This window comes from Mirounga angustirostris, unplaced genomic scaffold, assembly GCF_029215605.1.
Source record: "Mirounga angustirostris isolate CCGP_5_RB_7025 unplaced genomic scaffold, mMirAng1.0.hap1 SCAF_3, whole genome shotgun sequence".
Classification (NCBI taxonomy): Eukaryota; Metazoa; Chordata; class Mammalia; order Carnivora; family Phocidae; genus Mirounga; species Mirounga angustirostris.
The window spans coordinates 139,665,208-139,689,070 of NW_026991711.1; the positions used below are offsets into that span (position 1 = coordinate 139,665,208).

The window sequence follows — 23,863 nt, forward strand, 5'->3', positions numbered from 1 at the left end:
TCTTTTGAAATCAGTACAATATCTGTTCTGTTCTTTATTTGGAAGCTCAGTAAACTATATAAGGGCTAAAAAAAGACTTGCAATATTTCATTTATCTCATTGTGGGCATGTGGGTGCTTAATTATTTAAATTTATTAATAACTTCATTCTAGCAGTAGCATTAATTTATATTATGATCTGGAAAAGTAGTTTTATGGGTTCCATGGAACCCATATGTAAGCATCTTGAAAGTAAGTATTATCAAAACAGGCATGTTTACAACAGTTTGTTTTTATATCATCAATAAAGTATTTTCTATTTCATCCCTCTTCCACGTAAGTACTAGGAAATGTGGACTTTATTTATTTTTTTAGAGAGAGAATTTTATTTATTTATTTAAGAAAGAGAGCGTGGGGGTAGGAGAGGGCGGGGCAGAGGGAAACGGAGAGAGAGAGAGAGAATCTTAAGCAGTCTCAAGCTTAGCACAGAGCCCAGCTTGGGGCTCAGTCTCACAATCCTGAAATCATGACCTGAGCCGAAATCAAGAGTCAGACATTTAACAGATTGAGCCAGCCAGGTCCCCTGGAAATGTGGACTTTAAAAGCAGTTTGGAAGGGTACTAGAAGCTCAAAGAAGTGGAAAACATAGTTTAAAAGTCCTTTGTAAAATCAAAGTGATGCTATTGCTCACAGGGCTTAATGAGAATGCAGAAAGTGATAAAGCTATTATATCTGATAGTCAGAGCTCTTATATCCACATACCTGACTATCTAATGATGATGGTTGTAGCAGATAATTGAAAAAATACAGTGCATTCAATTCTTTTATTTGTGAAGATAAAGATATATTGTTAGTTTTACTTAGTATTCTGAGGATTCTCCAGGATTGAGGAAGGCACTGAGGAATTATTGAGAAGTTATTGAACTGGCCATCACATTTCAGAGACTCTTCTTTCATTCATATTAGTCATGTGAATAGTCTCATACTGTAGTGCTTATCACCTGGCACATGTGAAGGGGATATTGAAGGGGCAGATGGAAAAGCAAAGCAAAGACAAAATAGGTTCTACTTCAGAGTAGAGGCAAAGTACAATTTATTGAGAGCAATGTGGCTTATTTTATTTTATCATACTTACATTCATGAATAGGTTGGAAACCAAATTCTCAGAGGCAGTGTTTTGTTGCCTTTTAGAAAACTCTGATATGATGTTAAGATCTTGAAGTAAGTTCATAGTTAATCATAAGGTGAGTTTTAATTTTCTTGTATGCTTTATTAACATTCCATACTCTGAAATTACATGATTTTTAGTTTTTAATTTAAAAGATTTGGTGATGGGTACCCCATAAAGATTTGCTAGTCTTATTTCTGTGAGGACTTTTGAGTCCTTAACGTTAGCTCAAGCCCTCCATATTTGAGTGAAAATTGAAAGAAAATATCATCAAACTTTTTAACAGTTTTCAGACATTTTTGAAATTTCTTGATAAGCAGTTATCAGATGGACCGAAGATACCAAATGGAGATGAGATATTAAATTCAGGCTTCTCATTTTTTGTTCAAAGACAAATTATAATATTCAACAAATCCAGTTACAGACATTTATGTGTAGAAGTATTTGCCTTGCCAGTAAGAGAAATGCATGTTTTAATTTTTTATTGCTTTGTAAATGATCCTCTATTCTTGAACACTTTTCTTATTTTTGTACGCTCTATAAATGAATCATGGTTTTGAACTTTTCTACATCAGTAATAAAAATGAATTTTGATTGGTTTGTGATAAAGAGGGTTCTTTTCATAAAAACAATCATTTTGTCATGGCAGTTCCCATTAACTGTAACTGTGTTAGCAAAATAGAAACCGTAAAAAGCGTTTCATTGTGCTTATACACTTAGCTATGTTTTTGTGCTGATTATATATTTTTATCTTTATGAACTTTTATGCCAAAGAGGTTTCTTCATGACTTAATCTGCATTTGGATTCTCAGAAAAGTTTGTTGGGTATATTTATCCCAGGGGATGTAGTATCCTTAGATATTGCCATGGAATTGCCCCCATGTCATATTCCATTACCTGGACAAACTAGAGCACTGACTAGAACTTCATACAAATAAGTTGTATCATTTATTAGACGGGAAGAGGGCCATAATTACTCCAGCATTTATTTCTGTAAGCTAATATTGGCAGCTGGTGCTTTAATGATCTGGCCTTTTGTTAACCTCCTTTTCTTTTGATTATTAGCCTTTACATTATAGGGGAATGTTTGGCATCATGAATGATAAGCTTCTGATTTTTTTATTGTATAAATTAAAAAAGATTGTATGTTAATAAGAATGTAAAAGTAAAAGCTACTTTCTTTTTTTATTAGACATTGTTATAATTGTAATTTTTACTATCCATCAGTTTAACATCCTAGTTTGGCTAGTGGATGAGAATTGGTTATGTAATGTTAACTATATTTGTGGTAATTTATATTTATTTTTTAGTTGAGATTGTGAATTCTTTTTTTTTGAGATTGTGAATTCTACTTAAAAAAATATATATATTTATTTACTTGAGAGAGAGAGAGAAAGCAAGCACAAGCATGTGGGGGGAAGAGTAGAGGGAAAGGAAGAAGTAGACTCCCCACTGAGCAGGGAGCCTGACCTGGGGCTCGATCCCAGGACCCTGAGATCTTGACCTGAGCCGAAGGTAGATGCTTAACTGACTGAGCCACCAAGGTGCCCCAAGATTGTGAATTATTCTTGATGTATTTTCTTCTTAAACAGATTTCTCCTTCTTGCCATATATACTTATACTGATTTTCCCATACTGTCATTTTGTGGCTGTTTGGAGAAGGTAAATAATTTTAATATTAAATATTTTGAAAGAATATTAAATATTCTTTTTTTTTTAAAGATTTTTTTTTTTTAATTTATTTATTTGAGAGAGAATGAGAGACAGAGAGCACGAGAGGGAAGAGGGCAGAGGGAGAAGCAGACCCCCCGCTGAGCAGGGAGCCCGATGCGGGACTCGATCCAGGGACTCCAGGATCATGACCTGAGCCGAAGGCAGTCGCTTAACCAACTGAGCCACCCAGGCGCCCAAGAATATTAAATATTCTTCATTTTTAGAAATGATAGAGTGCAGTTTAAAGACACATATAAAGTATGTTTCATTATTTACTGTTTTGGATTATCTTTGTATCATAGGTAAATGGCTTTACCTGTCTGCTTTTTACAAAAAGATTATAGTAAGCTTTGAGTTTAGCTCGCATAATTACATCAATTTTCTCTTGGATTATTTTTTTTCTCATTTCTTGAGTAATGTAGCAGAGTTTCTGATGGAGGTAAGCCATTGTAGTCACTGGGTTCCAAATTCTGGGGACTGGAGGTCAGGGAGCCAAGATGTGGCCAGGAAGTTGGAGAGTGAGATATCATGAAGGTAAATTTCAAGTAATGAGTTAATAAAATGGCACTGACTAGAGGGAGGGTGGAAATGTCAAAATCTATGCCTGAAGCAGTGAATGGAATTTATAAATGTAACATGGTCAGGAGTCAGCTTGGTAACTGATTTAATTCTGAGGCTTCATTCAGATGGATTAATATTTAATTCTGTCTTTAATGATAGATCTATAACTAATAGTAACTATCAAAACTGTAACTGTTCAGTTACTATTGTAGTATACAAATCACACCACAATTTAGGGATGTAAAGCAGCCATTTTATTATATTCATGGATCCTGTGGGTCAGTTCAGACAGATCACAGGAGAGATGGCTTGTTTCTACCTCACAATGTTTGGATCCTCACCTGGAAAGACTCAAAGGCTAGGGGTCCAACAATAGTGGGCTGGAAACATCTGGAAGCATCTTCACTCACATGTCTAAGAATTGCTGACAAGGAACTCAGCTGTGGTGGTTTTCTGGAATATTTATACATGGCCTCTCCCTGTGGCCTGGGCTTCCTTGGAGCCTGGGAGCCTCAGAGTAGTCAGTCATTTTACTCAATGCTCCAAAGGCATTTGTTCAAGTTACCAAAGGAGAAGGTGCATCACCTTTTATGACCTTGCCTTGGAAGTCTTGAAGATCACTTCTGCTATATTCTGTCTGTCACACCAGAGTTACAAGTCTGCCCAGATTCAAGGGGAGGGGATTTAACTTCGCCTCTTTTTTTTTTTTAAAGATTTTATTCATTTATTTGACAGAGAGAGATAGTGAGAGAGGGAACACAAGCAGGGGGAGTGGGAGAGGGAGAAGCAGGCTTCCCGCGGAGCAGGGAGCCTGATGCGGGGCTCGATCCCAGGACCCCGGGATCATGACCTGAGCCAAAGGCAGACGCTTAACGACTGAGCCACCCAGGCGCCCCAACTTCACCTCTTGATGGGCAGATGGGGTAGGTGGGTTGTTGGTGAGGTTCTAGAAGAGTTTGTAGCACAGGTTATACTGTTGTGGCCATTTTTAAGAATGAAATATGCCACAGTGGACAATGTGGTAATACACTGGTGCAGAGGGGTCAGCTGAGTCTGTTTTAATTAGATCTGGGAACGGACTAGTCCCATTCATATAGGTTCTAAAACAAGATGGGGTGGATGAGAGGTGGGTGTAGGTAGAATGGTGTGTAAAATGGTAGGGTGTTATTGCACATTACAGTCAGTTATCTGTGGAGCTCTCTAAAACAAGCCATGCTTGTATTACATGGCATATCTCAAACCTCATGCACGCACTTGCACACATGTTCCCTTTTTTCTCACCAAAGGCTCGTAATATGTGAAGGTTGAGGGCAGCTCTAGGGCAATTTTTAGGTATATTTTTACAACACTTCATAGATGATTGGACTGTGCACCTCTTGTTAGGAACCATTAAACAATTTGGAGAGAAAGTGAGTTTATGAGTTTCCACTGTTGAATTTAGTACATATTATTGAGATGTAATCATTCCTTAATTTGCTTTGATGGTTTTATTTCCAGAGTTATAGCAACTTTTTGCTGTCAGGTATCTTTCAGGCTTTAGATAGCAAAAGACCTGCTTGATTCCTACAGAATATATTTATTTGTTAGATTGAGTACCTAATTTGCACCAGGTCCTCCGCTAGGTGCTGAGTTACCTAGAATAGTAAAACAATTCTTGCCTTTGAGGAACTTAACATTCTTATGTAGGGCACATCCATTGAAATGGATAATTTCAATGTAAAGTGGTGTGTTGCTTAATAGAAATGGTAATTTAGGAAGTCTTTACTGAGCATGTTTTGTCCCTTCTCAAACTGAATTGGGGTGTTAGATTTTTAGTAAACATCTCAGCTCCTCTCCCTGCCCCTCACCTTCTGTTTGGCACACTTCTGATTATATTTTGGACCCAGTTCAGATTTTATCTCTTCTTGTGAATTCTTTCTTGTCTTCCTCAGGCAGAATATGTACTTTTGGTTTGACACTCCTGTTAGTATTAATTATTGATATATTCTGTAAGCTAGAAATTGTAATAAGGCACTTACATGATTTAGGTAATATTTCCCCTTTTTACAGATGAATATTACAGGTAATATTTCCCCTTTTTACATAATTGAGGCAAGAATAGGTTAAGCAACTTGGTCAAGATCACTCAGATAATAAACTGTAGAGTTGGGAGGGGAACTCAGATATGTCTGACTTTAAGACCTATGTTTTTCTCTACCACCTGTATTATTGTATTTTAAAAATATTTATTTATTTTAGAAGGGGGTAGAGAGAGAGAGCACATCTGTGCACACGGAAGGGGGGAAGGGGAGGGGCAAAGTGGGAGGGAGAGGGACAAGCTGACTCTGAGCTGAGCGTGGAGCCCATCACTGGGCTTGATCTCAGGACCCAGAGATCATGACCTGAGCTGAAACCAGGGGTTGGATGCTTAACTGACTGAGCCACACAGGTGCCCCTCACTCATTGTATTCTAAGTGGTTATATGTATCTCAGTCACCTGTTCTCCCCCTAAACCCCTCATGCTCTCTTACCCACTCGACAAAGTTAGATCCTAGAGAGCAATGATAGTTTTATATTCATATTTGTCTTTTTACCATATTTTGGTAGTTTGGTAGTTTATAAAAACCTATGTTTAGTTAAATGCCTTTAGTATGTATTTTCCCTGTCTCTGAGGATTTTCTACCTTTTTGCTCTTACTCATGAGGGATTCTGTGACGGTTGGGCTATGTTATCTTGTTTCTTGTTTTTTTGTTGTTTGTTTTGTTTTTTTGTTTTTGTTCTTGGGGAATCTTGCAGTTTTGCCAAGATTTTAGGAGGTATGACGACGCATTAAATCCATTGTAGGATCATTTGTTTCATGGCTAGCTGGGAGGAGTGAGGAAGGCTGAATGGAAAGGGGGTGGCAAGGAATGGTCACCTAACTTGATGTGAGAGACTGAGTATATGTACAGTACTGAGAGTAGTGAGCACATAGTAGATATTTAAAAACATAGGTCCTGTTACTACAGTGATTGTGTTTGATTTAAAGTAGTGGGAGAATTGCTCCTTAGTTTGAGAGACATCTATTTTCCATTTTCTAGGATTAGATTTGGAGAACTATTACACCTTAAATATTAACATTGTTAACAATTTTGAGGTCTGATATTTGTGTGGGGCTGTTTGTCTTCTCTGGGTTTTTTTGGCCAGAAATTGCACTTTTCATCATAATCAGCTGTTTTTGTATAGTTCTGCTGTTGATCTAATATTCATTGTTTATTGATTGTTTGTTCTTTATGAATTTTACCATTTTTTAAAAGAGAATTCAATTTTGAGTCCTGGCTACCAGGTTCATATCCATAATCACATGTAGTTGGCCTGCTTTTAATTGGAAATTAATGAAAAATGGCTGATTATTTTTATAATTTGGCAAAGTCTAAACATGACCATTTGGGAAGATGATGTGTACTTACTAAGAAAGAATGGAAGGTTTTAGATTCAACTTGTATCCACTTTAGCCTCAATTATTGGCTTGTTGATGCTGTGAATTAGTTTTCTTGACCCTTGTTAACCTCCAGAAGTTTGTTAATTTTATGAAATTGATCCTTTTTGAAATTGATCTCCAGTTTCACATAGATAGGTTTAGATGGCTCATGTTCAAGCCTCATAATGACTAACTTAATTTTACTTTCCTTATTTATTACATCTAATGGAAAAACTATCATTTAACCACCTTGGTTCCAAAATAAGTGAGGTCTCGATTCATTAATCTTAAAGGCTTACTCTGGAACACTATATAAAATTGCAACATGTCACTAAGGCATGTTTTAAAACATGGCTTTAAGCCATATGTGCAAATATTTAAGTAGAATAAGATGGACAAAAATCTTGAATAAATTAAACCACACAGGTCCTCACTACCACATTCCCTGAGGCAAATGAATGAAAGAGGTGAAAAGAACTTAATCTTCTATCAGGTGTATTCTGTGTCCCAGGGACAGTCTTTTTTTGTGGTATTTACAGACCATCTGCATCAGATTTACTGGGAGTTCTTGTGGCATGTTTGGATTCTTGGTCCTCATCTCTACAGTATCAGAATCTCAGAGGTTAGGGTTTGGTGGAAATACATAATTTTACGAAGTTCCACAGATGATTCTTACTAAGGGTTGAGAACTGCTGTTGTAGGATGATTATAATTGCTTTAATTTAATAATTAATTATTACCCAAGAATGTTTATTTGTGGGCTGTGTAAGAGGTTAGCTGAAACAGCTGTATGTTCACTGACTGGAGCCAGGCTGCCTGGGTTCAGACCCTGGCCCTTGTTACTTACTAATACTGTGACTTTGAGCAAATTACTTATGCTTGTGCCTCAGTTTTCTTACTGTAAAATAGGGATAATAATAATAGTGTCTACCTCATAAAGTTGTGAGATAGTTAACATGTCAAGCACTTAAGTGCACAATAAACACAGTAAGAATGTTTAAATTTTCATTTACCTCAACTTTATTGAGGTATAGTTTACATATGCTTTTAAAGTATACAATTCAGCGATTTTTTAGGATATTTACAGAGTTGTGATTATTACCACAAACTGTAGAACATTTCCATCATTCCAAAAAGAAATCCCTTGCCCATTTACAGTCACTTCTATTCCCAGCCTGAAACAACCGTTAATCTACTTTCTATCTCTGTAGATTTGCCTGTTCTGACATTCCATATTAATGGAATAATGCAATTTGTTTTCTTTAGCGACTGGCTTCTTTCCCTGGGCATAATGCTTTTGAAGTTTATCCCTGTTATAGCATGTATCAATACTTGGTTCCTTTTATTGCCACATGCTATTCTATTGTATGGATATACCACATTTTGTTCATCCATCAGAAGTTGGTCATTTGGGTTGTTTCCTCTTTTTGACTATTGTTAAAAATGCTGGTGTGAACATTCATGTACAAGTCTTCCCATGGATATGTTTTTTTCATTTCTCCTGGGTGAATACCTAGGAATAGAATTGCTGAGTCATGTGGTAATTCTGTGTTTAGCATTTTGAGAAACTGCCAACCTTTTTATATTCCTACCAGCAGTGTGTGAGTTCCAAATTCTCTACATCTTTTAAACATTTTTAAATTTCTGTCTTGTTGATGATAGCCGTTCTGTGGGTGTGAAGTAGTATCTCATTATTGTGGTTTTGACTTCCATTTCTCTAATGACTAATAATATTGAATATGTTTTCATGTGCTTGTTGGTTATTCATATATCTCCTTTGGATAAAAGTCTGTTCAAATCCTGGGCCCGTTAAAAATTGTGTTAGTTGTCTTCAATTATTGAGTTGTAATAGCTTTTTACGTATTCTGGATATAAGATTTATGAGTCTTGGGGAATCTTGCTGTCATCACCATTATCATTATCTACCTAGATAGTGATAGGTAGTGATAGGTAGTGTTTGACAGAAGGAGATAGATTCTCTTTATTTTCTAGTTTCATTGGGGCCTAATGTTGTGAAGGGGAAGCTCTGCCCTCTACTACTATTCTTGAATTTTCAATTTGTTTGTTTTCTGTCCTCTGCTTTCTGAATGACAGGTTATTAGAACTCATTTGCCTTGCTTAGGAATTCTACTCTATCATTCATTCATGTGCCCTCACTTTGGGTCATTTTAATTGCCCCTATAAAAGGGATCCCAGAGTGTTCCTTAGCTCCTTACACCATGTGAGAACAGAAGGCAGAGACTCAGAAGAGGACCTTCACCAGAACCTGACCATGCTGGCATCCTGATCTTGGACTTCCAGCCTCCAGAATTGTGAGAAAGAAGTTTCTGTTGTTTATAAGCACCCAGTTGTGGTATTTTGTTATTGCAGCCCAAATGGACTAAGACAGTAGCCTTACCACCATGTTATAGAAAGCTTACCTGCCAGTGTTTTTAGGTTTATGGAAGTGGCACCATGACACTGCACTTCCAACATGAGCCATTTTCTGACATGAACATTGATCTCTGACTATTGAGGTGATGGGAGAATGGTTTTAAACTCTTTTTGTGGTAAGAGTCACTTCCTGCTTGTACATTCTGTGTATTATCTTTATTTATTTATTTATTTATTTTTAAAGATTTTATTTATTTATTTGAGAGAGAGAGAATGAGAGAGAACACATGAGAGGGGATAGGGTCGGGGGGCAAAGCAGACTCCCTGCTGAGCAGGGAGCCCGATGCGGGACTCGATCCCGGGACTCCAGGATCACGACCTGAGCCGAAGGCGGTCGCCCAACCAACTGAACCACCCAGGCGCCCTCTGTGTATTATCTTTAAACATCCCCTGTGAAACAGCTCAGGGGACATTGCTATTTAATACTTCCTTGGTTAGTATTTTCTTGGATACGGGGTTATCTTTGAATTGTCCTATACTATAGTCTGCAGGTTGAATTGCTTTAAATCTAACACATAGTTCTTAAAATTCTAGTTTTGATAAAGTTCCATGTCATCAAACTGAAAGTCTAGACATCTTAGAAATCTATTTTAAATGAAAGCTTTATGTCATAACTGCCTAAAACTTGATAGTTGTCTGTGTTGCTATCATGGAGATCATCAGCATAGTAATTATGTCAAACTAGTAAACTTACTTCCTTCTTTTCTCTTTGTGTCTTGCAGTAACTTGTCCATGTTTGTGAGCTGCCAAATGCTTTTCGAATATTTTGTTATCTCAGTAGTATTTGCATTTATACCTTTGGCAGAAAGCCACCCAAATTTGGAGATAGGTTATACGTGTTTCTTACTCCTTTTGTATAACACTGTCTAAATAGTCTTAGGAAGCTGAAGAGATGACATCTGTGAGCTTTTGGAATCTAGTTGCCTAAGGATAAACTGGGTTTGATTTCATTAGTGCACAAATGATAGGGTTGTGTAGAGTTATTATAGCATTAATCAATTTGATGGATTGGAAATATGACAGTACTGAAGCAGCATGTAATATTAGTGCCTATTATTCTACAAATTATGTCTTCATCTACATTCATATGCCAGAAGAGTCATGTTGTGCATTAAGAATGCAGAACTTAAAAAACAACAACAGAGGGCACTTCTTTCCATGGCCCTTCCCTTGTCCACTTAGATTAGATCATCAAGAAATAGAGTTTGGAATTGTTTATTAGGTCATAGCACTTTCATACTCTGGAATACTCTGTATTGAATGGCATAGATAGATTATCTGCCCCTAGAATGACCCAACTTGATACTTGACAGAATATTGCAGGTAAAATGTAGCATGTGTAAGAGACGTAGGCATATATATATATGTGAATTTATGGGCCAGTAGTTATTTCTCTGTAAGTTATAATTGACTAGTAGTAGATTTTTTGTTGTTGTTATATTGTTTTGGTTGATAAAGCTTAAAAATAGTGGATACCTTAAAGATAATCAAATGAGAAGCAAATATGTATTTTTGGGGGCTGTGGATATTGTTTTACCCTGTGTTGCATTTCTAACACTAATTTATTAATTTATGCTTTTGTTTATTTTACCTTACAGCTTTCAAAAGTCCAAGAGTATCCTCTCTCTTTTTAAAATTTTTATTTATTTTGTTTTTAAAAAAGATTTATCCATTTATTTTGTTTTTAAAAAAGATTTATCCATTTATTTGAGAGAGAGAGAGATAGCGTACACGCACCAGTAGGGGGAAGGGCATGGGGAGAGAACCTTCAAGCAGACTCCCTGTTGAGCACAGAGCCCCACATGTATCACGACCCCTGAGAAGATCATGATCTGAGCTGAAACCAAGAGTTGGTCGCTTAACCGACTGAGCCACTCAGGCGCCCCCCTCTTTTTTTTTTTTTTTTTAAAGGTTTTTATTTATTTGAGAGAGAGAGAGAGAGCATGGGGGGAGGAGGGTCAGAGGGAAAAGCAGACTCCCCACTGAGCAGGGACCCTGGTGTGGAACTTCAGGATCATGACCTGAGCCGAAGGCAGTTGCTTAACAAACTGAGCCACCCAGGCGCTCCCCCCGCCCTTTTTTAAAAATTTTGTTCTTCTCCAACATAAATTCTTAACAGGAGTGGAGAAAATGTCTTTGAAAAATTTAAAAACACTCATTTGGTTAAAAAAACTCCCATTCCATTGAAGACTGAAACTTTAGGAGGCGTGTCCTTTGCTTCTGGTAAAAAAGACACTAAATGTGAAATAACCATGGCAATTTTGCCTCTGCAGAATTGGAAAATAGGTAAAAGGCTAAGTAGGTAAAAGACTTTTAACAAAGTTTGTTGTATAGAAAATTAGCTATGATGTGCTCTGATATTTGTTTTATTTCTAGATGTTCTTTTATTTATATCTATAAAATAGGAATATATTTTTTCTTTATAAAAATAATAAAAACTTTCATGGGTCTTTTGCTAAGGACTAAGAAGTTATTCTAATTTGAGATAATGAATTAATGTCGGTCACTAAGTACCTTAGAGTAAGTTATTGCTGTGTTATGAAAATGATGTAGTAGTTTTTTATTATGAAGGAGTTTCTGAAAGGTGGATAGTTTACTTTGAAACTCTTGAAATAAAGATATTAGCTTTAAATGATACTTACACAAAAAAATTAAATCTAGCTTAATTTGTATTTCATATTTTAACATATATTACTGTAAATGCCACATTCAGTTTAGAGCAGTTGAGAAGCCAAGTCTTTAATAAGTAAGGTCTCAGAACCGTAGGATTTTTCACATTCTAGGGACTTACTGCTGAGAAAGATAAAATATTGACATAATAATAGAACAGAGTGGAAAGTAATATAAGACAAGTACAAACTGCTATGGACAGTATAGATAAAAAAGAAATTAAATTTGTTCAGTTCAAAAGCCTTCTTCATGTAGGTGGCATTTAACCTTGGTGTTGAAAAAGGTATAGGATTTGGGTATGTGGTGGTGCAGGGAGTATTCTGGACAGAGGGGAAAAAGTTGAGCAAAGTCACAAAGGTGAGAAAGTATGAAGTATATAGGGGAAATTTTAGGTACTCTGGTAGGATAGGAGGGTCTTGTTGTATTCCCCCCTCCCCCGCATTAATTTGTGTGTATTCTTTCCAGCCTTTTCTCATAGTCAAAAAAGATGATTTCACTAGAATAGAGGAGGACTCATCTTTGTTCAAGGGTATATGAACGGCTGGGTTCCCTGCTAAAATGTCAAATAAGTAGTTATTTAATTAGAGCAGTGTTTTTCAAAGTGGAGTGGGGTGTATACCCCCTGTGGACATAAGACAGTCCTTTGAAGTATAGGAAGAAAGTATTGGAGCTTGGACTTCAATTTATTTTTTAACTCTAATTTCTTTTTTCATATATGCTTTATAATGTGCATGATTTGTTGGCTTAGGAGTATTGACCATATGATATCTAAATCTATTTGAGTATGAATGCTCAAATCTTTTATTGGTGGGGACGTTTTTAAAAAGTGGTGGTGCCTGGGTTAGAGGTGTAGGTTGTGGAAAGGGGAGTACTGAGATGACACGTCAGATAACTGAAGGTCTTGGGTTAGTCTTAGGAGGGCTACAACAGTAATATCAAGTGGGAACTAGTTTATGGAATTAGATTCTGCCAACTATTTAGGCAGCTGTTTGGTGTCTTTATATTTGTGTTTTTGGTTGTAGTATTAAAGTTTTCCTGGTCAAGTTTCCCTTTTTTGGCCATGTTGTGTAATTTCTTTATCTTCTCTGCTGCATTGTTAGCCTCAACAGTACAGAGTTAATAATGGTACTGATAGTGGTAATAATAACATTTATTCAGCCAACATTTACTGATGAGGTACTAAGTTCTGGGGATGAAGTGGTAAGCAAAGATCAGAAAGGAACACTGGATTCATGATGTTATGTTCCATTAGGGGAGATAATCAGTCCTCAAATCAGTGTAAAACTTTTGTCTGTGGTAAGTGGTACAAAGGACAGTGCGTGCTGTCAAGCTTGTAAAGAGAGTATTTGAACTATTCAGGGAGGGTCAATAAAGGTTGCCCCGAGGACAGGACTGGCTACAGAATGTGTAGGGTCTAGTGCAAAATGGTAACATGAGGCCTCTTGTTTAAAAGAATTCCAAGACTAACAGCAGAACATGAAGCTAAATGCAGAGCCCTTCTAAGCACTGGCCCTGTGCAGTTGCTCAGGTGGCACATCCAGGAAGCCGGCCCAACATCTCAGCATGTTTGAGCTGAGACACAGTAGGAGTGGGAGATAGCTCCAGGCCAGATACAGCACAGATGCATCTCTGGGGCAGGAAGGAACATGGTGCATCCAGAAACTGACTGAAGGCCAGTGTGACTGGAGTGTAGAGTAGGTGGAATGGAGTTATGATGAGGCCAGAGAGGTAGAGAAGTAGAGAGGTAGAGACGGTGATGTATAAGGTCAAATTGAGGAATCTGATCTTTATTCCAAGAGCCACACCAACTGTTGATGTGTGGGAAGCATAAAGTTTACTTTTGATGTGCTCATAATACCAGTATCTTGTACCTTGACAACATTGGACAGCAGTCTCTCTCGGTCCCCAGGCCCCCATTTCCTACCATACTTTTTTTCAGAAGCTTTGAGTTTCACCTTCTGTATGTATTCTAAAGCTGGTCTTTCCCAAAGGCAAGTTTAAAAAGGCACTTCACTCTGGGAGTGTTTTTGGTGGTAGAAGTTGAAAATAGCATAGATGAGTCATGAAATTTTGTTCAGTATGGAATTAGTTTATGGTCTAAAACGTTTTAGGTCAATGGAAGTAAAACTAGTAACAGATAAAAATGTTTTATTATTGTTTAAGATGTTTCTTTTTAAATGCTACAGATTTTTAAGGTCTTTTGTTAGCACTATAATTATAAATTCTTAATCTCCCTCTTTTCACGTGCTCAGGAGTAAGGGGTGGGTATTGACTTGCCTAACCTTGGGAAAGAGAAATAGGGAAGCAGTTGCATTTTTGGACTTTGTCTTTCATGTAATAGTGTTCTCGGTAAAGAAAACTTCAATTAATATTATCCAAATCAAGAAATAGGCATTGTTCTTTGTCATGTGTGGATAATAGTGTTCATGATTCATGGATTTACTTATGAAGGCAGTTAATAGAGTTCATTTCCTGGAAAGATACTTGCATGGTTGGTTTGTAGATCCATTGCTATGCCACACACTTAGGATTTTCACTTTTGGCACTCTATCGAATAACACTCTAGCTATTTCTTCTCCCATGTCATATTTAAAATGTAATTATTTGAGCTGGTTCATGTAGGCGATGCACTTAAATCGGTGATGTTTGTGTACTTTGAGCTGCTCATGGGTGAGATAGGTAGTTGATCATTCCTTGCATACTCCACCACCATTTCTTGCCTCTTGGTCCATGGATAAACTGGAATGCCATGCTGCTAAACTGACATATATATATAGGGTTATATCAACCTACTTGCCTTCTCTTTTTATTTTTATTTTTTTTTAAGATTTTATTTATTTATTTGAGAGAGAGAATGAGCTAGAGAGAGAGAGAGCATGAGAGGGGGGAGGGTCAGAGGGAGAAGCAGACTCCCCGCTGAGCAGGGAGCCCGATGTGGGACTCGATCCCTGGACTCCAGAATCATGACCTGAGCCGAAGGCAGTCGCTTAACCAACTGAGCCACCCAGGCGCCCCTTGCCTTCTCTTTTTAAATGATAGGTTCTATTTGTGAAGATAACCTCAGATGTTTTGGAAGAGTTACTTTCTGAGAATTTATTTTCAACAGTAAATTCTGAGTTGGAATATATTTTGTATACTGGATCAAGGAAAACATACCCCTTTACCCCAGTTTCCATCTTTAGATTCTTATTAATAACAGAAATTTTAGTATTTGTAGGCAACTTCTTTATTTTTATTTGGTGATGAGGTTTCTTTACTTTCACATATGTCTGTTGTATTAGATCTGGAGAATCCATGGTGGTGATAATAAATTAACTTTTACCTGGTCATTGAGAACTCATATTGCTGCTTATATGAGAACTCTGCTATATTGCTGAGTAGTAAAGTAGCTTCTGATTAATCAGAGAATACTTAAATTATATTGAGCATATGCTTAATGCTAAGTGTATGTTATTCCATTATTTTGAAAACTTGTAATCCATGTCTAGGACATATAAAACCTAGCTAACCATAAGTTAAAATTGCCAGAATATTTAATTAGAACACCCCATTGCTTTATATAATATTAAGTTCAGTAAAACTTTGATTAGCCAGAATGTTGAGGGAACAGAGTGGTAGGTTTAATCTTTCTTTCTACATACAATTAATGTATGCAAAACATGGTACAGGGTAGCAGACACAGACGGGACACATCTGTGCCTTCAAGAAACTTAGTTTCAGTATCTTCAAAATTTTTGTAAATTTTATTCTTATGCTTTATTGCTTTAATTAGATTTAGATGCATATAATTGAATCTTTTTAAAAATAATTGAATCTTCAATGATGTAGGATTTTACAACGAATGAACCTCATTGTATTGTTTCTCATATAGATGTAAATGGTATAGGTGTGCTGACCATACAGTTTATCCTAAAAGGTTATTTTTTAGTAATTTGCTGATGTCAGCTTGTTTTTGTTTCCTTGACTTTTATTTTAAAAACTATTTACCCAGGTTAATTGGGTTCTTATTAAAATTCTGCTTTGTTACAAGTTTACAGTAACATATAATATTTAGTTTTACTGCCTTTTTGGTATGTGAGTTGAAACTCAGTAGCTTTTATATATATGTATAATATTATGAGCAACAGCATACAAAACTATGTATGGTACATTATTTGCTCGAAGTTTTCATGGTATTATCCCTAAATATGAGTCTAATTTTGCATAGCCCAGACCAAACCAAAAGTAGCATTTATAATTTATCATAATATGATTTTTTTCCTTTTCATTCTAAAGTATGAGTTAAAGCAGATTAAAGGGTTCCTACCCCCTACTCCCTGGACTGTTTAGTGCATCTCAGTGAGAGGTTGAGAGTTATGGTCAAGTCTGACTTCAGGCCTAATATTAGTTTTACTAGCTTTATTTCACATTGTAGGTTCTTACTGCTTCATCATGCTATTCCACTTTGTTTTTGTGGAGTGGTGGTGGTGGGTTCAAGGTAATGGAATGTTCTATAATACAACAGGGTTTTTCTGTATGTTTAAATACTACCAGCTTAGGTGCCTGGGTGGCTCAGTCGGTTAGCGTCTGCCTTCAGCTCAGGTCGTGATCCCACAGTCCTGGGATCGAGTCTCGCATCGGGCTCCCTGCTTTGCGGGGAGCCTGCTTCTCCCTCTGCCTCTGCCTATCTCTCTCCTTGTCTCTCATGAATAAATAAATAAAATCTTTAAATAAATAAATACTACCAGTTTATAAGGAAAGATGCATAGCTTGAAAGAGATCTATTTGATTCTCTCATATAGTGTTACCCGTTTGAAAATTAACTTTGTTAAAGTTTATAGTAAAATATTGATTCACTATTTTTTTGATAGTGAATCAAGTTGAGTATCTTATTTTTTTAAAGATTTATTTATTTAAGTAATCTCTGCACCAACATGGGGCTTGAACTCACAACCCCGAGATCAAGAATCACATGCTGTCCTGACTGAGCCAGCCAGGTGCCCCCAAATTAAGTATCTTGTAAGTAACATTTTGGAAATGTCTGTGTTTGGGAGCTAAAGGAAGAGTAGCATATAGGCTGTTTTCGTTTTTAAATTTTCACTTTTGATTGGGCAAGATGTCTTCCACCTCTTCTCCGTTAAAATAACAACAATACAGCTCCCTACCAAATAAACCAAACATGCATTTAAAAGAAATTATCTAACCTACTTATACAGGATACCATACAACCTACGGTAGTGTGATTAGTTGCCATATTTAAGGTAACCTTGGCAATTGACTTTACTTAAATGCTCTAGGCAAATGTTTGTGCTTATTAATTTGGTTATTGATATGTTTTTGCCCTATGTATCTAATTATCACTGCCTTGTTTCCACAGCTGCAGAGCCTTGGCCTGAAAATGCTACCTTATATCAGCAACTGAAAGGTAGGTACTTGGTCACAATTAAAAATGGCTACGTATAAAAATATATCTAGGGACGCCTGGGTGGCTCAGTCGGTTAAGCATGTGCCTTCAGCTCAGGTTGTGGATCCCAGGGTCCTGGGATGGAGCCCCACATCGGGCTCCCTGCTCAGCGGGGAGTCCGCTTGCTTCTCCCTCTGCCTCTGCCCCCCCTCCTCCTGCTTGTGCTTTCTGTCTCTCTGTCTCAAATATATAAATAAAATCTTTTAAATAAATAAATTAAAAAACATATATTTGTTACCAAAAAACCACAACCCCTCAGTAATATCATTTACTTCTGAGAGAACGTAAAGAAGGGCTTCTCTTGTATACTTTGTCAAGGAGATTTTGCCTAAACTGGTATCTGCCAGTGTAAAGCAACTATTCATGGCCTGTAAGGTCCTTAGTTATTACGGACTCAGTATATGGGCTGCTGTAGGCCATGTAAAATGATTGGTTGTAGGAGCACTTGGCACATTTACTGCGCCAGTAGCTGACACAGCAGAGTTTTGAAGTCCTGTGGTAAAGTGGGCTCTCAGTAAAAAGGAACTGTTAAAATGTATAGGCTAGGATGGTTCAGGCTTCCTTTAGCAGCTCTTCATATATCATCAGATCACATTATGGACCCCATTTGGGGCTCAGCAGCCTGCTGCAGTTGTCAGAAGACTGCAAAGTAATGAAGACTAATAGGCAGCAGCCCTAGTCTTCTAAGCATGGAATTTTTATTGCAGCAAACTTGTCATCTTTCTTTTGTGTGACAGACCTAGACACACTGTGCAATATTAACTGCAAGCAGGTTTTATATGATTTTGAATGCTTTTACTTTTAACTAGAGGGGTTTGAGCACATACTATTTTACTTAATTTTAATGAAAAGAAGAGGAATAATATTTCTTGAAAAGTTGAAAAACGAATTTGTTTTTAAGTGAGTGATTTTCATTAAATATTGTTGATAAAATGAGAAAAATGATCAAATAGTTTTAGGGGAAATAGTCTATGTTATGTACATATTGTGATAATTTAATCAGAATTATAATTACCCAATAGCATTCATATAGAACTTCATAGTTACTTTGGTGAAAGGCTGTACCTTTTATTTTTAAAAATAGGAATAGTGTTTTAAAATAAAAATATTTATAAGTATATTTTGCTTGTGTAGCAATCTCACTTTTGACTCAGACCTTTCATTGTATTTCCACAGGGGAGCAAATTTTGCTTTCTGACAATGCAGCTTCTCTTGCTGTGCAGGTAAATATGTAAATAATGTAATAATTTTCACTTTTGAGTTGCAATTATTTTTTCCTCTCCAGGCAGTTTGTGATTTTTCTGTGTGATTTACCATTATCAATATAACATCTCTTCTGTGAAGTGTAATTTTATTATGTTAATATGTTTAGTTAATTGTTGCAGTATATAAAATAAAAGTCTTCATTCTTTTTATAAAAATCACTTATATGCTAAATATATTCTCTTAGTAGTGTAGCTTTTGGCTAGATATGGTATTGATTATTTGTGGTGATACGTTCATTTATGGACACAGTTATTTTCTAACTTATTTGTAAAGATATATTTACCACATATTTTTAAGCATCATTCTTTCACTGTGCTCATTCTAGCCTAATCCATTTGTTAATCTTGAAGCAGACATACTCTTCTCTAGCTATTCCTTATGTATTTATTGATTACATTAGTGTCTCTTATTCCCAAACCACTTATTGAATGCAGTAGTTCTTTATATTGTATACCACAGTTGTATAATCCAAGAAAGGTTAGTGGTCCTGTAAACTTTAAACTACACCACAGGAAGAATAGAATATTTGGGGATTATTTGCTTTAAAAACTAATAGTTGCTTTAAAAACTGTGTATTAACGAACTGGAATTAAAATAAAAACTTAAAAAAAAACAAAAAACCAAACCTTTCCAGATATTGCTAAAGGGCTCTGTATAATCTTCACTGATTCTGTTTTCCTCTTCCTTCTTTTCCTTTATCCTGAATTTGCTTATCATATGATGGGACTATAGATAACTTATGCATACATAAGAAGGGAACAAAAATAACTAGTATTATAGATTGCTTTTTTAATTCATGTAAATTTAACAAATTGTCTGTGTTTGATTGTTTTTTTGGTACTTGACTTGGTTTTTTATATTTGTCCGTATTGATAGATATACCTCTGATTTACTCATTTTTATTGATGTATGTTATCTCACTATATGAATACACCACAGTTTACTAAAGAAAAAGGGAGAGAAATGTTTATGGAGATTATAGAATTAAAATTATTCAAACATTTTGCATATGTAGCTGTTATTAGTGTTAGCTTACATAGTTTGAATCACAAAGAGGATTTTATTGTGCAGCACTAAAATAACTTAAAAGAGAAACCTAAGACATGTGGCATTTTTGGAGATGGGACTGTGAGCTTCTGGAGGACAGAAAGAAAGGCAAGAGAAAAGCCTGTGAGCTTTTGCTGTGTTCTAGGCATGATGGTAAGCACTTGGGTCATCTCACATTTTTATTATGCAACTTGATATTCTCTGCATTTAGTTACTGTGTCTGATAGCATGTCATTCAGTATATCTTTGTTTTTATTAAGGCAGGGAAAGAAGGAAAAGATGGAAAGAAAGGTATTTGGACAATAATTTATTCATATGAGTATCTATGAGTAGCTAAGTTTCTTTCTTTTAGATTTATTTTAAATCTTTTTACCAAAAATGTAAATTACATATTTTATTTATTTTCCTTTGTTTTATTTTTATTTTTTTAAAGATTTTATTTATTTATTTGAGAGAGAGCGAAAGCACAGACGGAGAGGGAGAAGCAGACTCCCCACTGAGCCGAGAGCCTGATGTGGGATTCGATTCCAGGACCCTGAGGTCATGACCTGAGCCTCATGAGGTCATGACCTGAGCCGAAAGCAGACGCTTAAACAACTGAGCCACCCGGATGCCCCCCTTTATTTTATCTTTAGATACTACAATTATAACTAGTGAATTTTTTTTCTTATGTTAACTTTTGAGAAGCAGAAATTCTCAGTTGATTATATGCAATAAATGTGGACTTTATACTGCTATTAATCTTTTTCTTTTTTTGGTGAGGGTGAATTTAAATTTGGCTTTCAGATACTAATAACACAGGGCGTAGCATACCAGATGTACTCGGTAAATGTTTGTTAAGTGAAAGGTTTATAAGTGTGGTAAAAGCAATTTCGCCAGATAACTGAAAGCACAAACAAATTATTTGCTGTGTATAAAATAGAATTTTCAATGTTTATCTTTGAAAAAAATAGCTTTCTAACACCGTGAATATTTTAGTTAAAACACTAATTCTTAACCCTTTTTTAATTGCCATTTTTGGGATAACTCTTTCAGGACCTCATGAAAACTGTGAAACATTTCTCCAGAAAACATTCTAGCATACACACACAAATAGACACATACCTAAGCTATTCTGCATATGGTTTCAGGGGGTTTACTGATCTCCTTGCTGAAGCTATTTGGGGATCTCCTATGAAAAGACCCTAAAATTACTGATGTAATTTTCACCAAGTAGAAAGGTATTTTTGAGAAGGAATAGAGCAGTGGTTCTTAACTGAAGGAGATTTCTACCCGACAGAAGACATTTGACAGTGTTTAGACATTTTTGGTTGTCATAACTGTTGGGGAGGGTGCTATTGGCATTTACTGGGTAAATGCCAGGATGCTGTTAAACAGCTTACAATGCACAGGACAGTCTCTCCACAACAAAAAATTACCCAGCCCCAAAGGTGAATAGTGTCAATGTTGAGAAGCCCTGGAATGAACTAGTTTTCAGTACAAACCAAGACAACAGTATGTTATCATTAAAAAAATAATAATAATGTTTTAAGTAATCTGGGGAAGGGAAGAGAAAAGAAATCTTAGTGTGTACTTTATTTAGCAACTCTGTTTTTATGGTTCCTATTAATTTACTTTCTCACCATGGCTTCTCAAATCATAGTTACAATTAACAATAAAACCAGAAAAAAAGAGAACCTTTTAAAATGCAGAATTTGCTTAACCATTTCAATTTTTTTGTTATCCTACATATGTCACCTAGATGATAAATTAACCAGTATATATTAAAAATTCTTAGTTTTCTTCAATATTCTTTGACTTGACAGCTGATAGTAGCCATGACTATAAATGTGACTTTTCCAGATATCTGATGTAAACTTTATGGAGTAATTTTCTTCTATATAGTGGACCAGTATCCGTTTAGAAAAATCAGTTAAATGTGTAAAATTGATCAAAACAATGTGACAGGTATCCATAAATTGGATATTTTCTAGAAGATACCAGATATCAAGCATCAGATATTTTAATAGTCTGCCAGTTAAGCCATCAGGAAATTTAAATTTTATTTAAATTTTACATAGACTTGGCATTTATTATATTCCTGGAACTAAGTGGTTAGATCTTTTTTGATTAAAGGAACCCTTATGATTTCAGTTTAAAAGAAAATAAATTTTTCCCCCATGGCTGTTATTTCCTTCTAGATTTACTTTTTCCCCCTCATCCACAAAGTATTGGTATTACCTGAAGTGTTTGTCTAGTCATATAACAATCTTGTATGTTGAATATAGTATAGTATTAGCGTAGCATGTTCCTCTGGTTTCTCATGAGCAGAGTGTGTGTGTGTGTGGGGGGGGTGTAGCAGTATGTGGATACTGTATAATCAATTTGTGTGTGTGTAACTGGGAAAAGAATTTTGATAATAACTCTGTTACTGAACAGGCAAATCCACAGAGAGAGAAAGTATATTAGTAGTTGCCAGGAGCTGGGGAGAGGTAGAAAGAGGAAGTGAAAGGTATTGGGAATAACTGTTAATGGGTACTGGGTTCCTTTTTGAGGTGATGAATATGTTCTAAAATTAGACAGTGGTGATAGTTGCACAATTTTATGAATATACTAAAAATCGAACTGAACACTTTAATAAAAAGATGAATTGTATGGTATATAAATTATATGTCAATAAATCTGTTATTTTTTAAATTAAAAAAAAATAATTCTGTTACTACTCTCTCACCTCCTAAACTTGAACCACTGTCCAATAGATATGTAGTGTATATAATGTTGGGCACATATGTAGTTAAAAATTTTGTAGTCCCATTAAAAAATGTAAAAAAACCCCGATGAAATGAATTTTAATCATGTTTTATTTAACCCAGTGTATCCAAATGTTACCATTTTAACATGTGATCAGTACAGAATTTATTAATGGGATGTTTTACTTTTTTATATTAAGTTCAAAATCTGATGTGTATTTTACACTTAGAACACATCTCAATTTGTGCTAGCCACATTTCAGATGCTCAGTAGCCACATGTAGCTGATGGCTCTTTATTGAACAGCACATATCTAGAAATACAGTATGAGCAAATGCATATGAACTTCCCTTCAGTTTTTCTGAATAAAATGTCTTATTTTCTTCAAGTTTATGACTTTACTGATTTGGTATATGCTGTCTTTTATAGTAGCTTTACCAAGTGAAATGGGAGTTGGTCTCTTCCAAATACAGTATACCTTAAAACATTACTCTGTTCCTCATCTCTAAAACGGAGATATAATAACAGCTATTTTATTGTATGTCATGAGGATTGGATGTGATAATATATGTAAAGTACTTAGAAAAGTACTTGGCACAATGCAAATATGCAATGAATGTTGGTTATTATTTCCTTCTCTCCTACTCATTGACAGGAGTGTGTATAATCAATGTCAGCAGGAGGAATGGAAGCTTGCAGGCTTTATAATGCCTAAACACACTGCAGTAATTAAAATAAATTTTAGGTTTAAGAATTTTTTTGGAGGGACACCTGGGTGGCTCTGTCGGTTAAGCGTCTGACTTTTGGTTTCGGCTCAGGTCATGATCTTGGGATCGTGGGATGGAGCCTTTTGTTGGGCTCTGCACTCAGTGCGGGAGTCTGCTTGTCTCTCACCCTCTCCTTCTGTTCCTCTGCTCCTCCCCCAGCTCGCGTGCTCTCTCTCTCAAATAAATAAATAAAATCTTTAAAACATTTTTTGGGGGGCGGACATACTTGAATTTGTGTAACATTCATGCCATACCTAAAAAACTTAATTCAAACAAAGTATTTTTTTTAAGAATGTTGAATAAGATTTGTTTTAAAAGTGAGTTTTTATTGAATACTTTTATTGTTTAAGGCATTCTACTGAGAGCTTTTATGTGAAGTATCTCATTCAATCCTTACTATAACCCTGGTGTAGGGGACTATTATGAACCTCATTTGTGGAAACTGGAACTAAAGAGCTTTTCCCAAGGTCAAAGAGTCCACAGAGTGTGGAGGTGTAACCAGACAATAACAGCAATAATGGTTGAGTACCTACCATGTGCTCATCACTATGCTGAGCACTTAATTCTTATTAGCTCATTTAATCCTTAAGACAACTTAAGGGGTAGGTGCTATTATAATTTGCATTCTGCAGGTAATGTTAGTAAGAAC

At 35.9% G+C, this 23,863-nt stretch overlaps 1 protein-coding gene across 2 annotated transcripts in view; it reads left to right on the forward strand.

Moving 5' to 3' along the window:
* MTX2 (metaxin 2) overlaps positions 1–23,863 on the forward strand; it is a 62,145-nt gene that overhangs the window by 7,151 nt on the left and 31,131 nt on the right. For both annotated transcript variants that reach the window (XM_045868467.3, XM_045868468.3), the window contains exons 2-3: positions 17,319–17,366; positions 18,582–18,628. In XM_045868467.3, the coding sequence (XP_045724423.1) occupies positions 17,319–17,366; positions 18,582–18,628 (95 nt within the window). The remainder of the gene's footprint in view (positions 1–17,318; positions 17,367–18,581; positions 18,629–23,863) is intronic.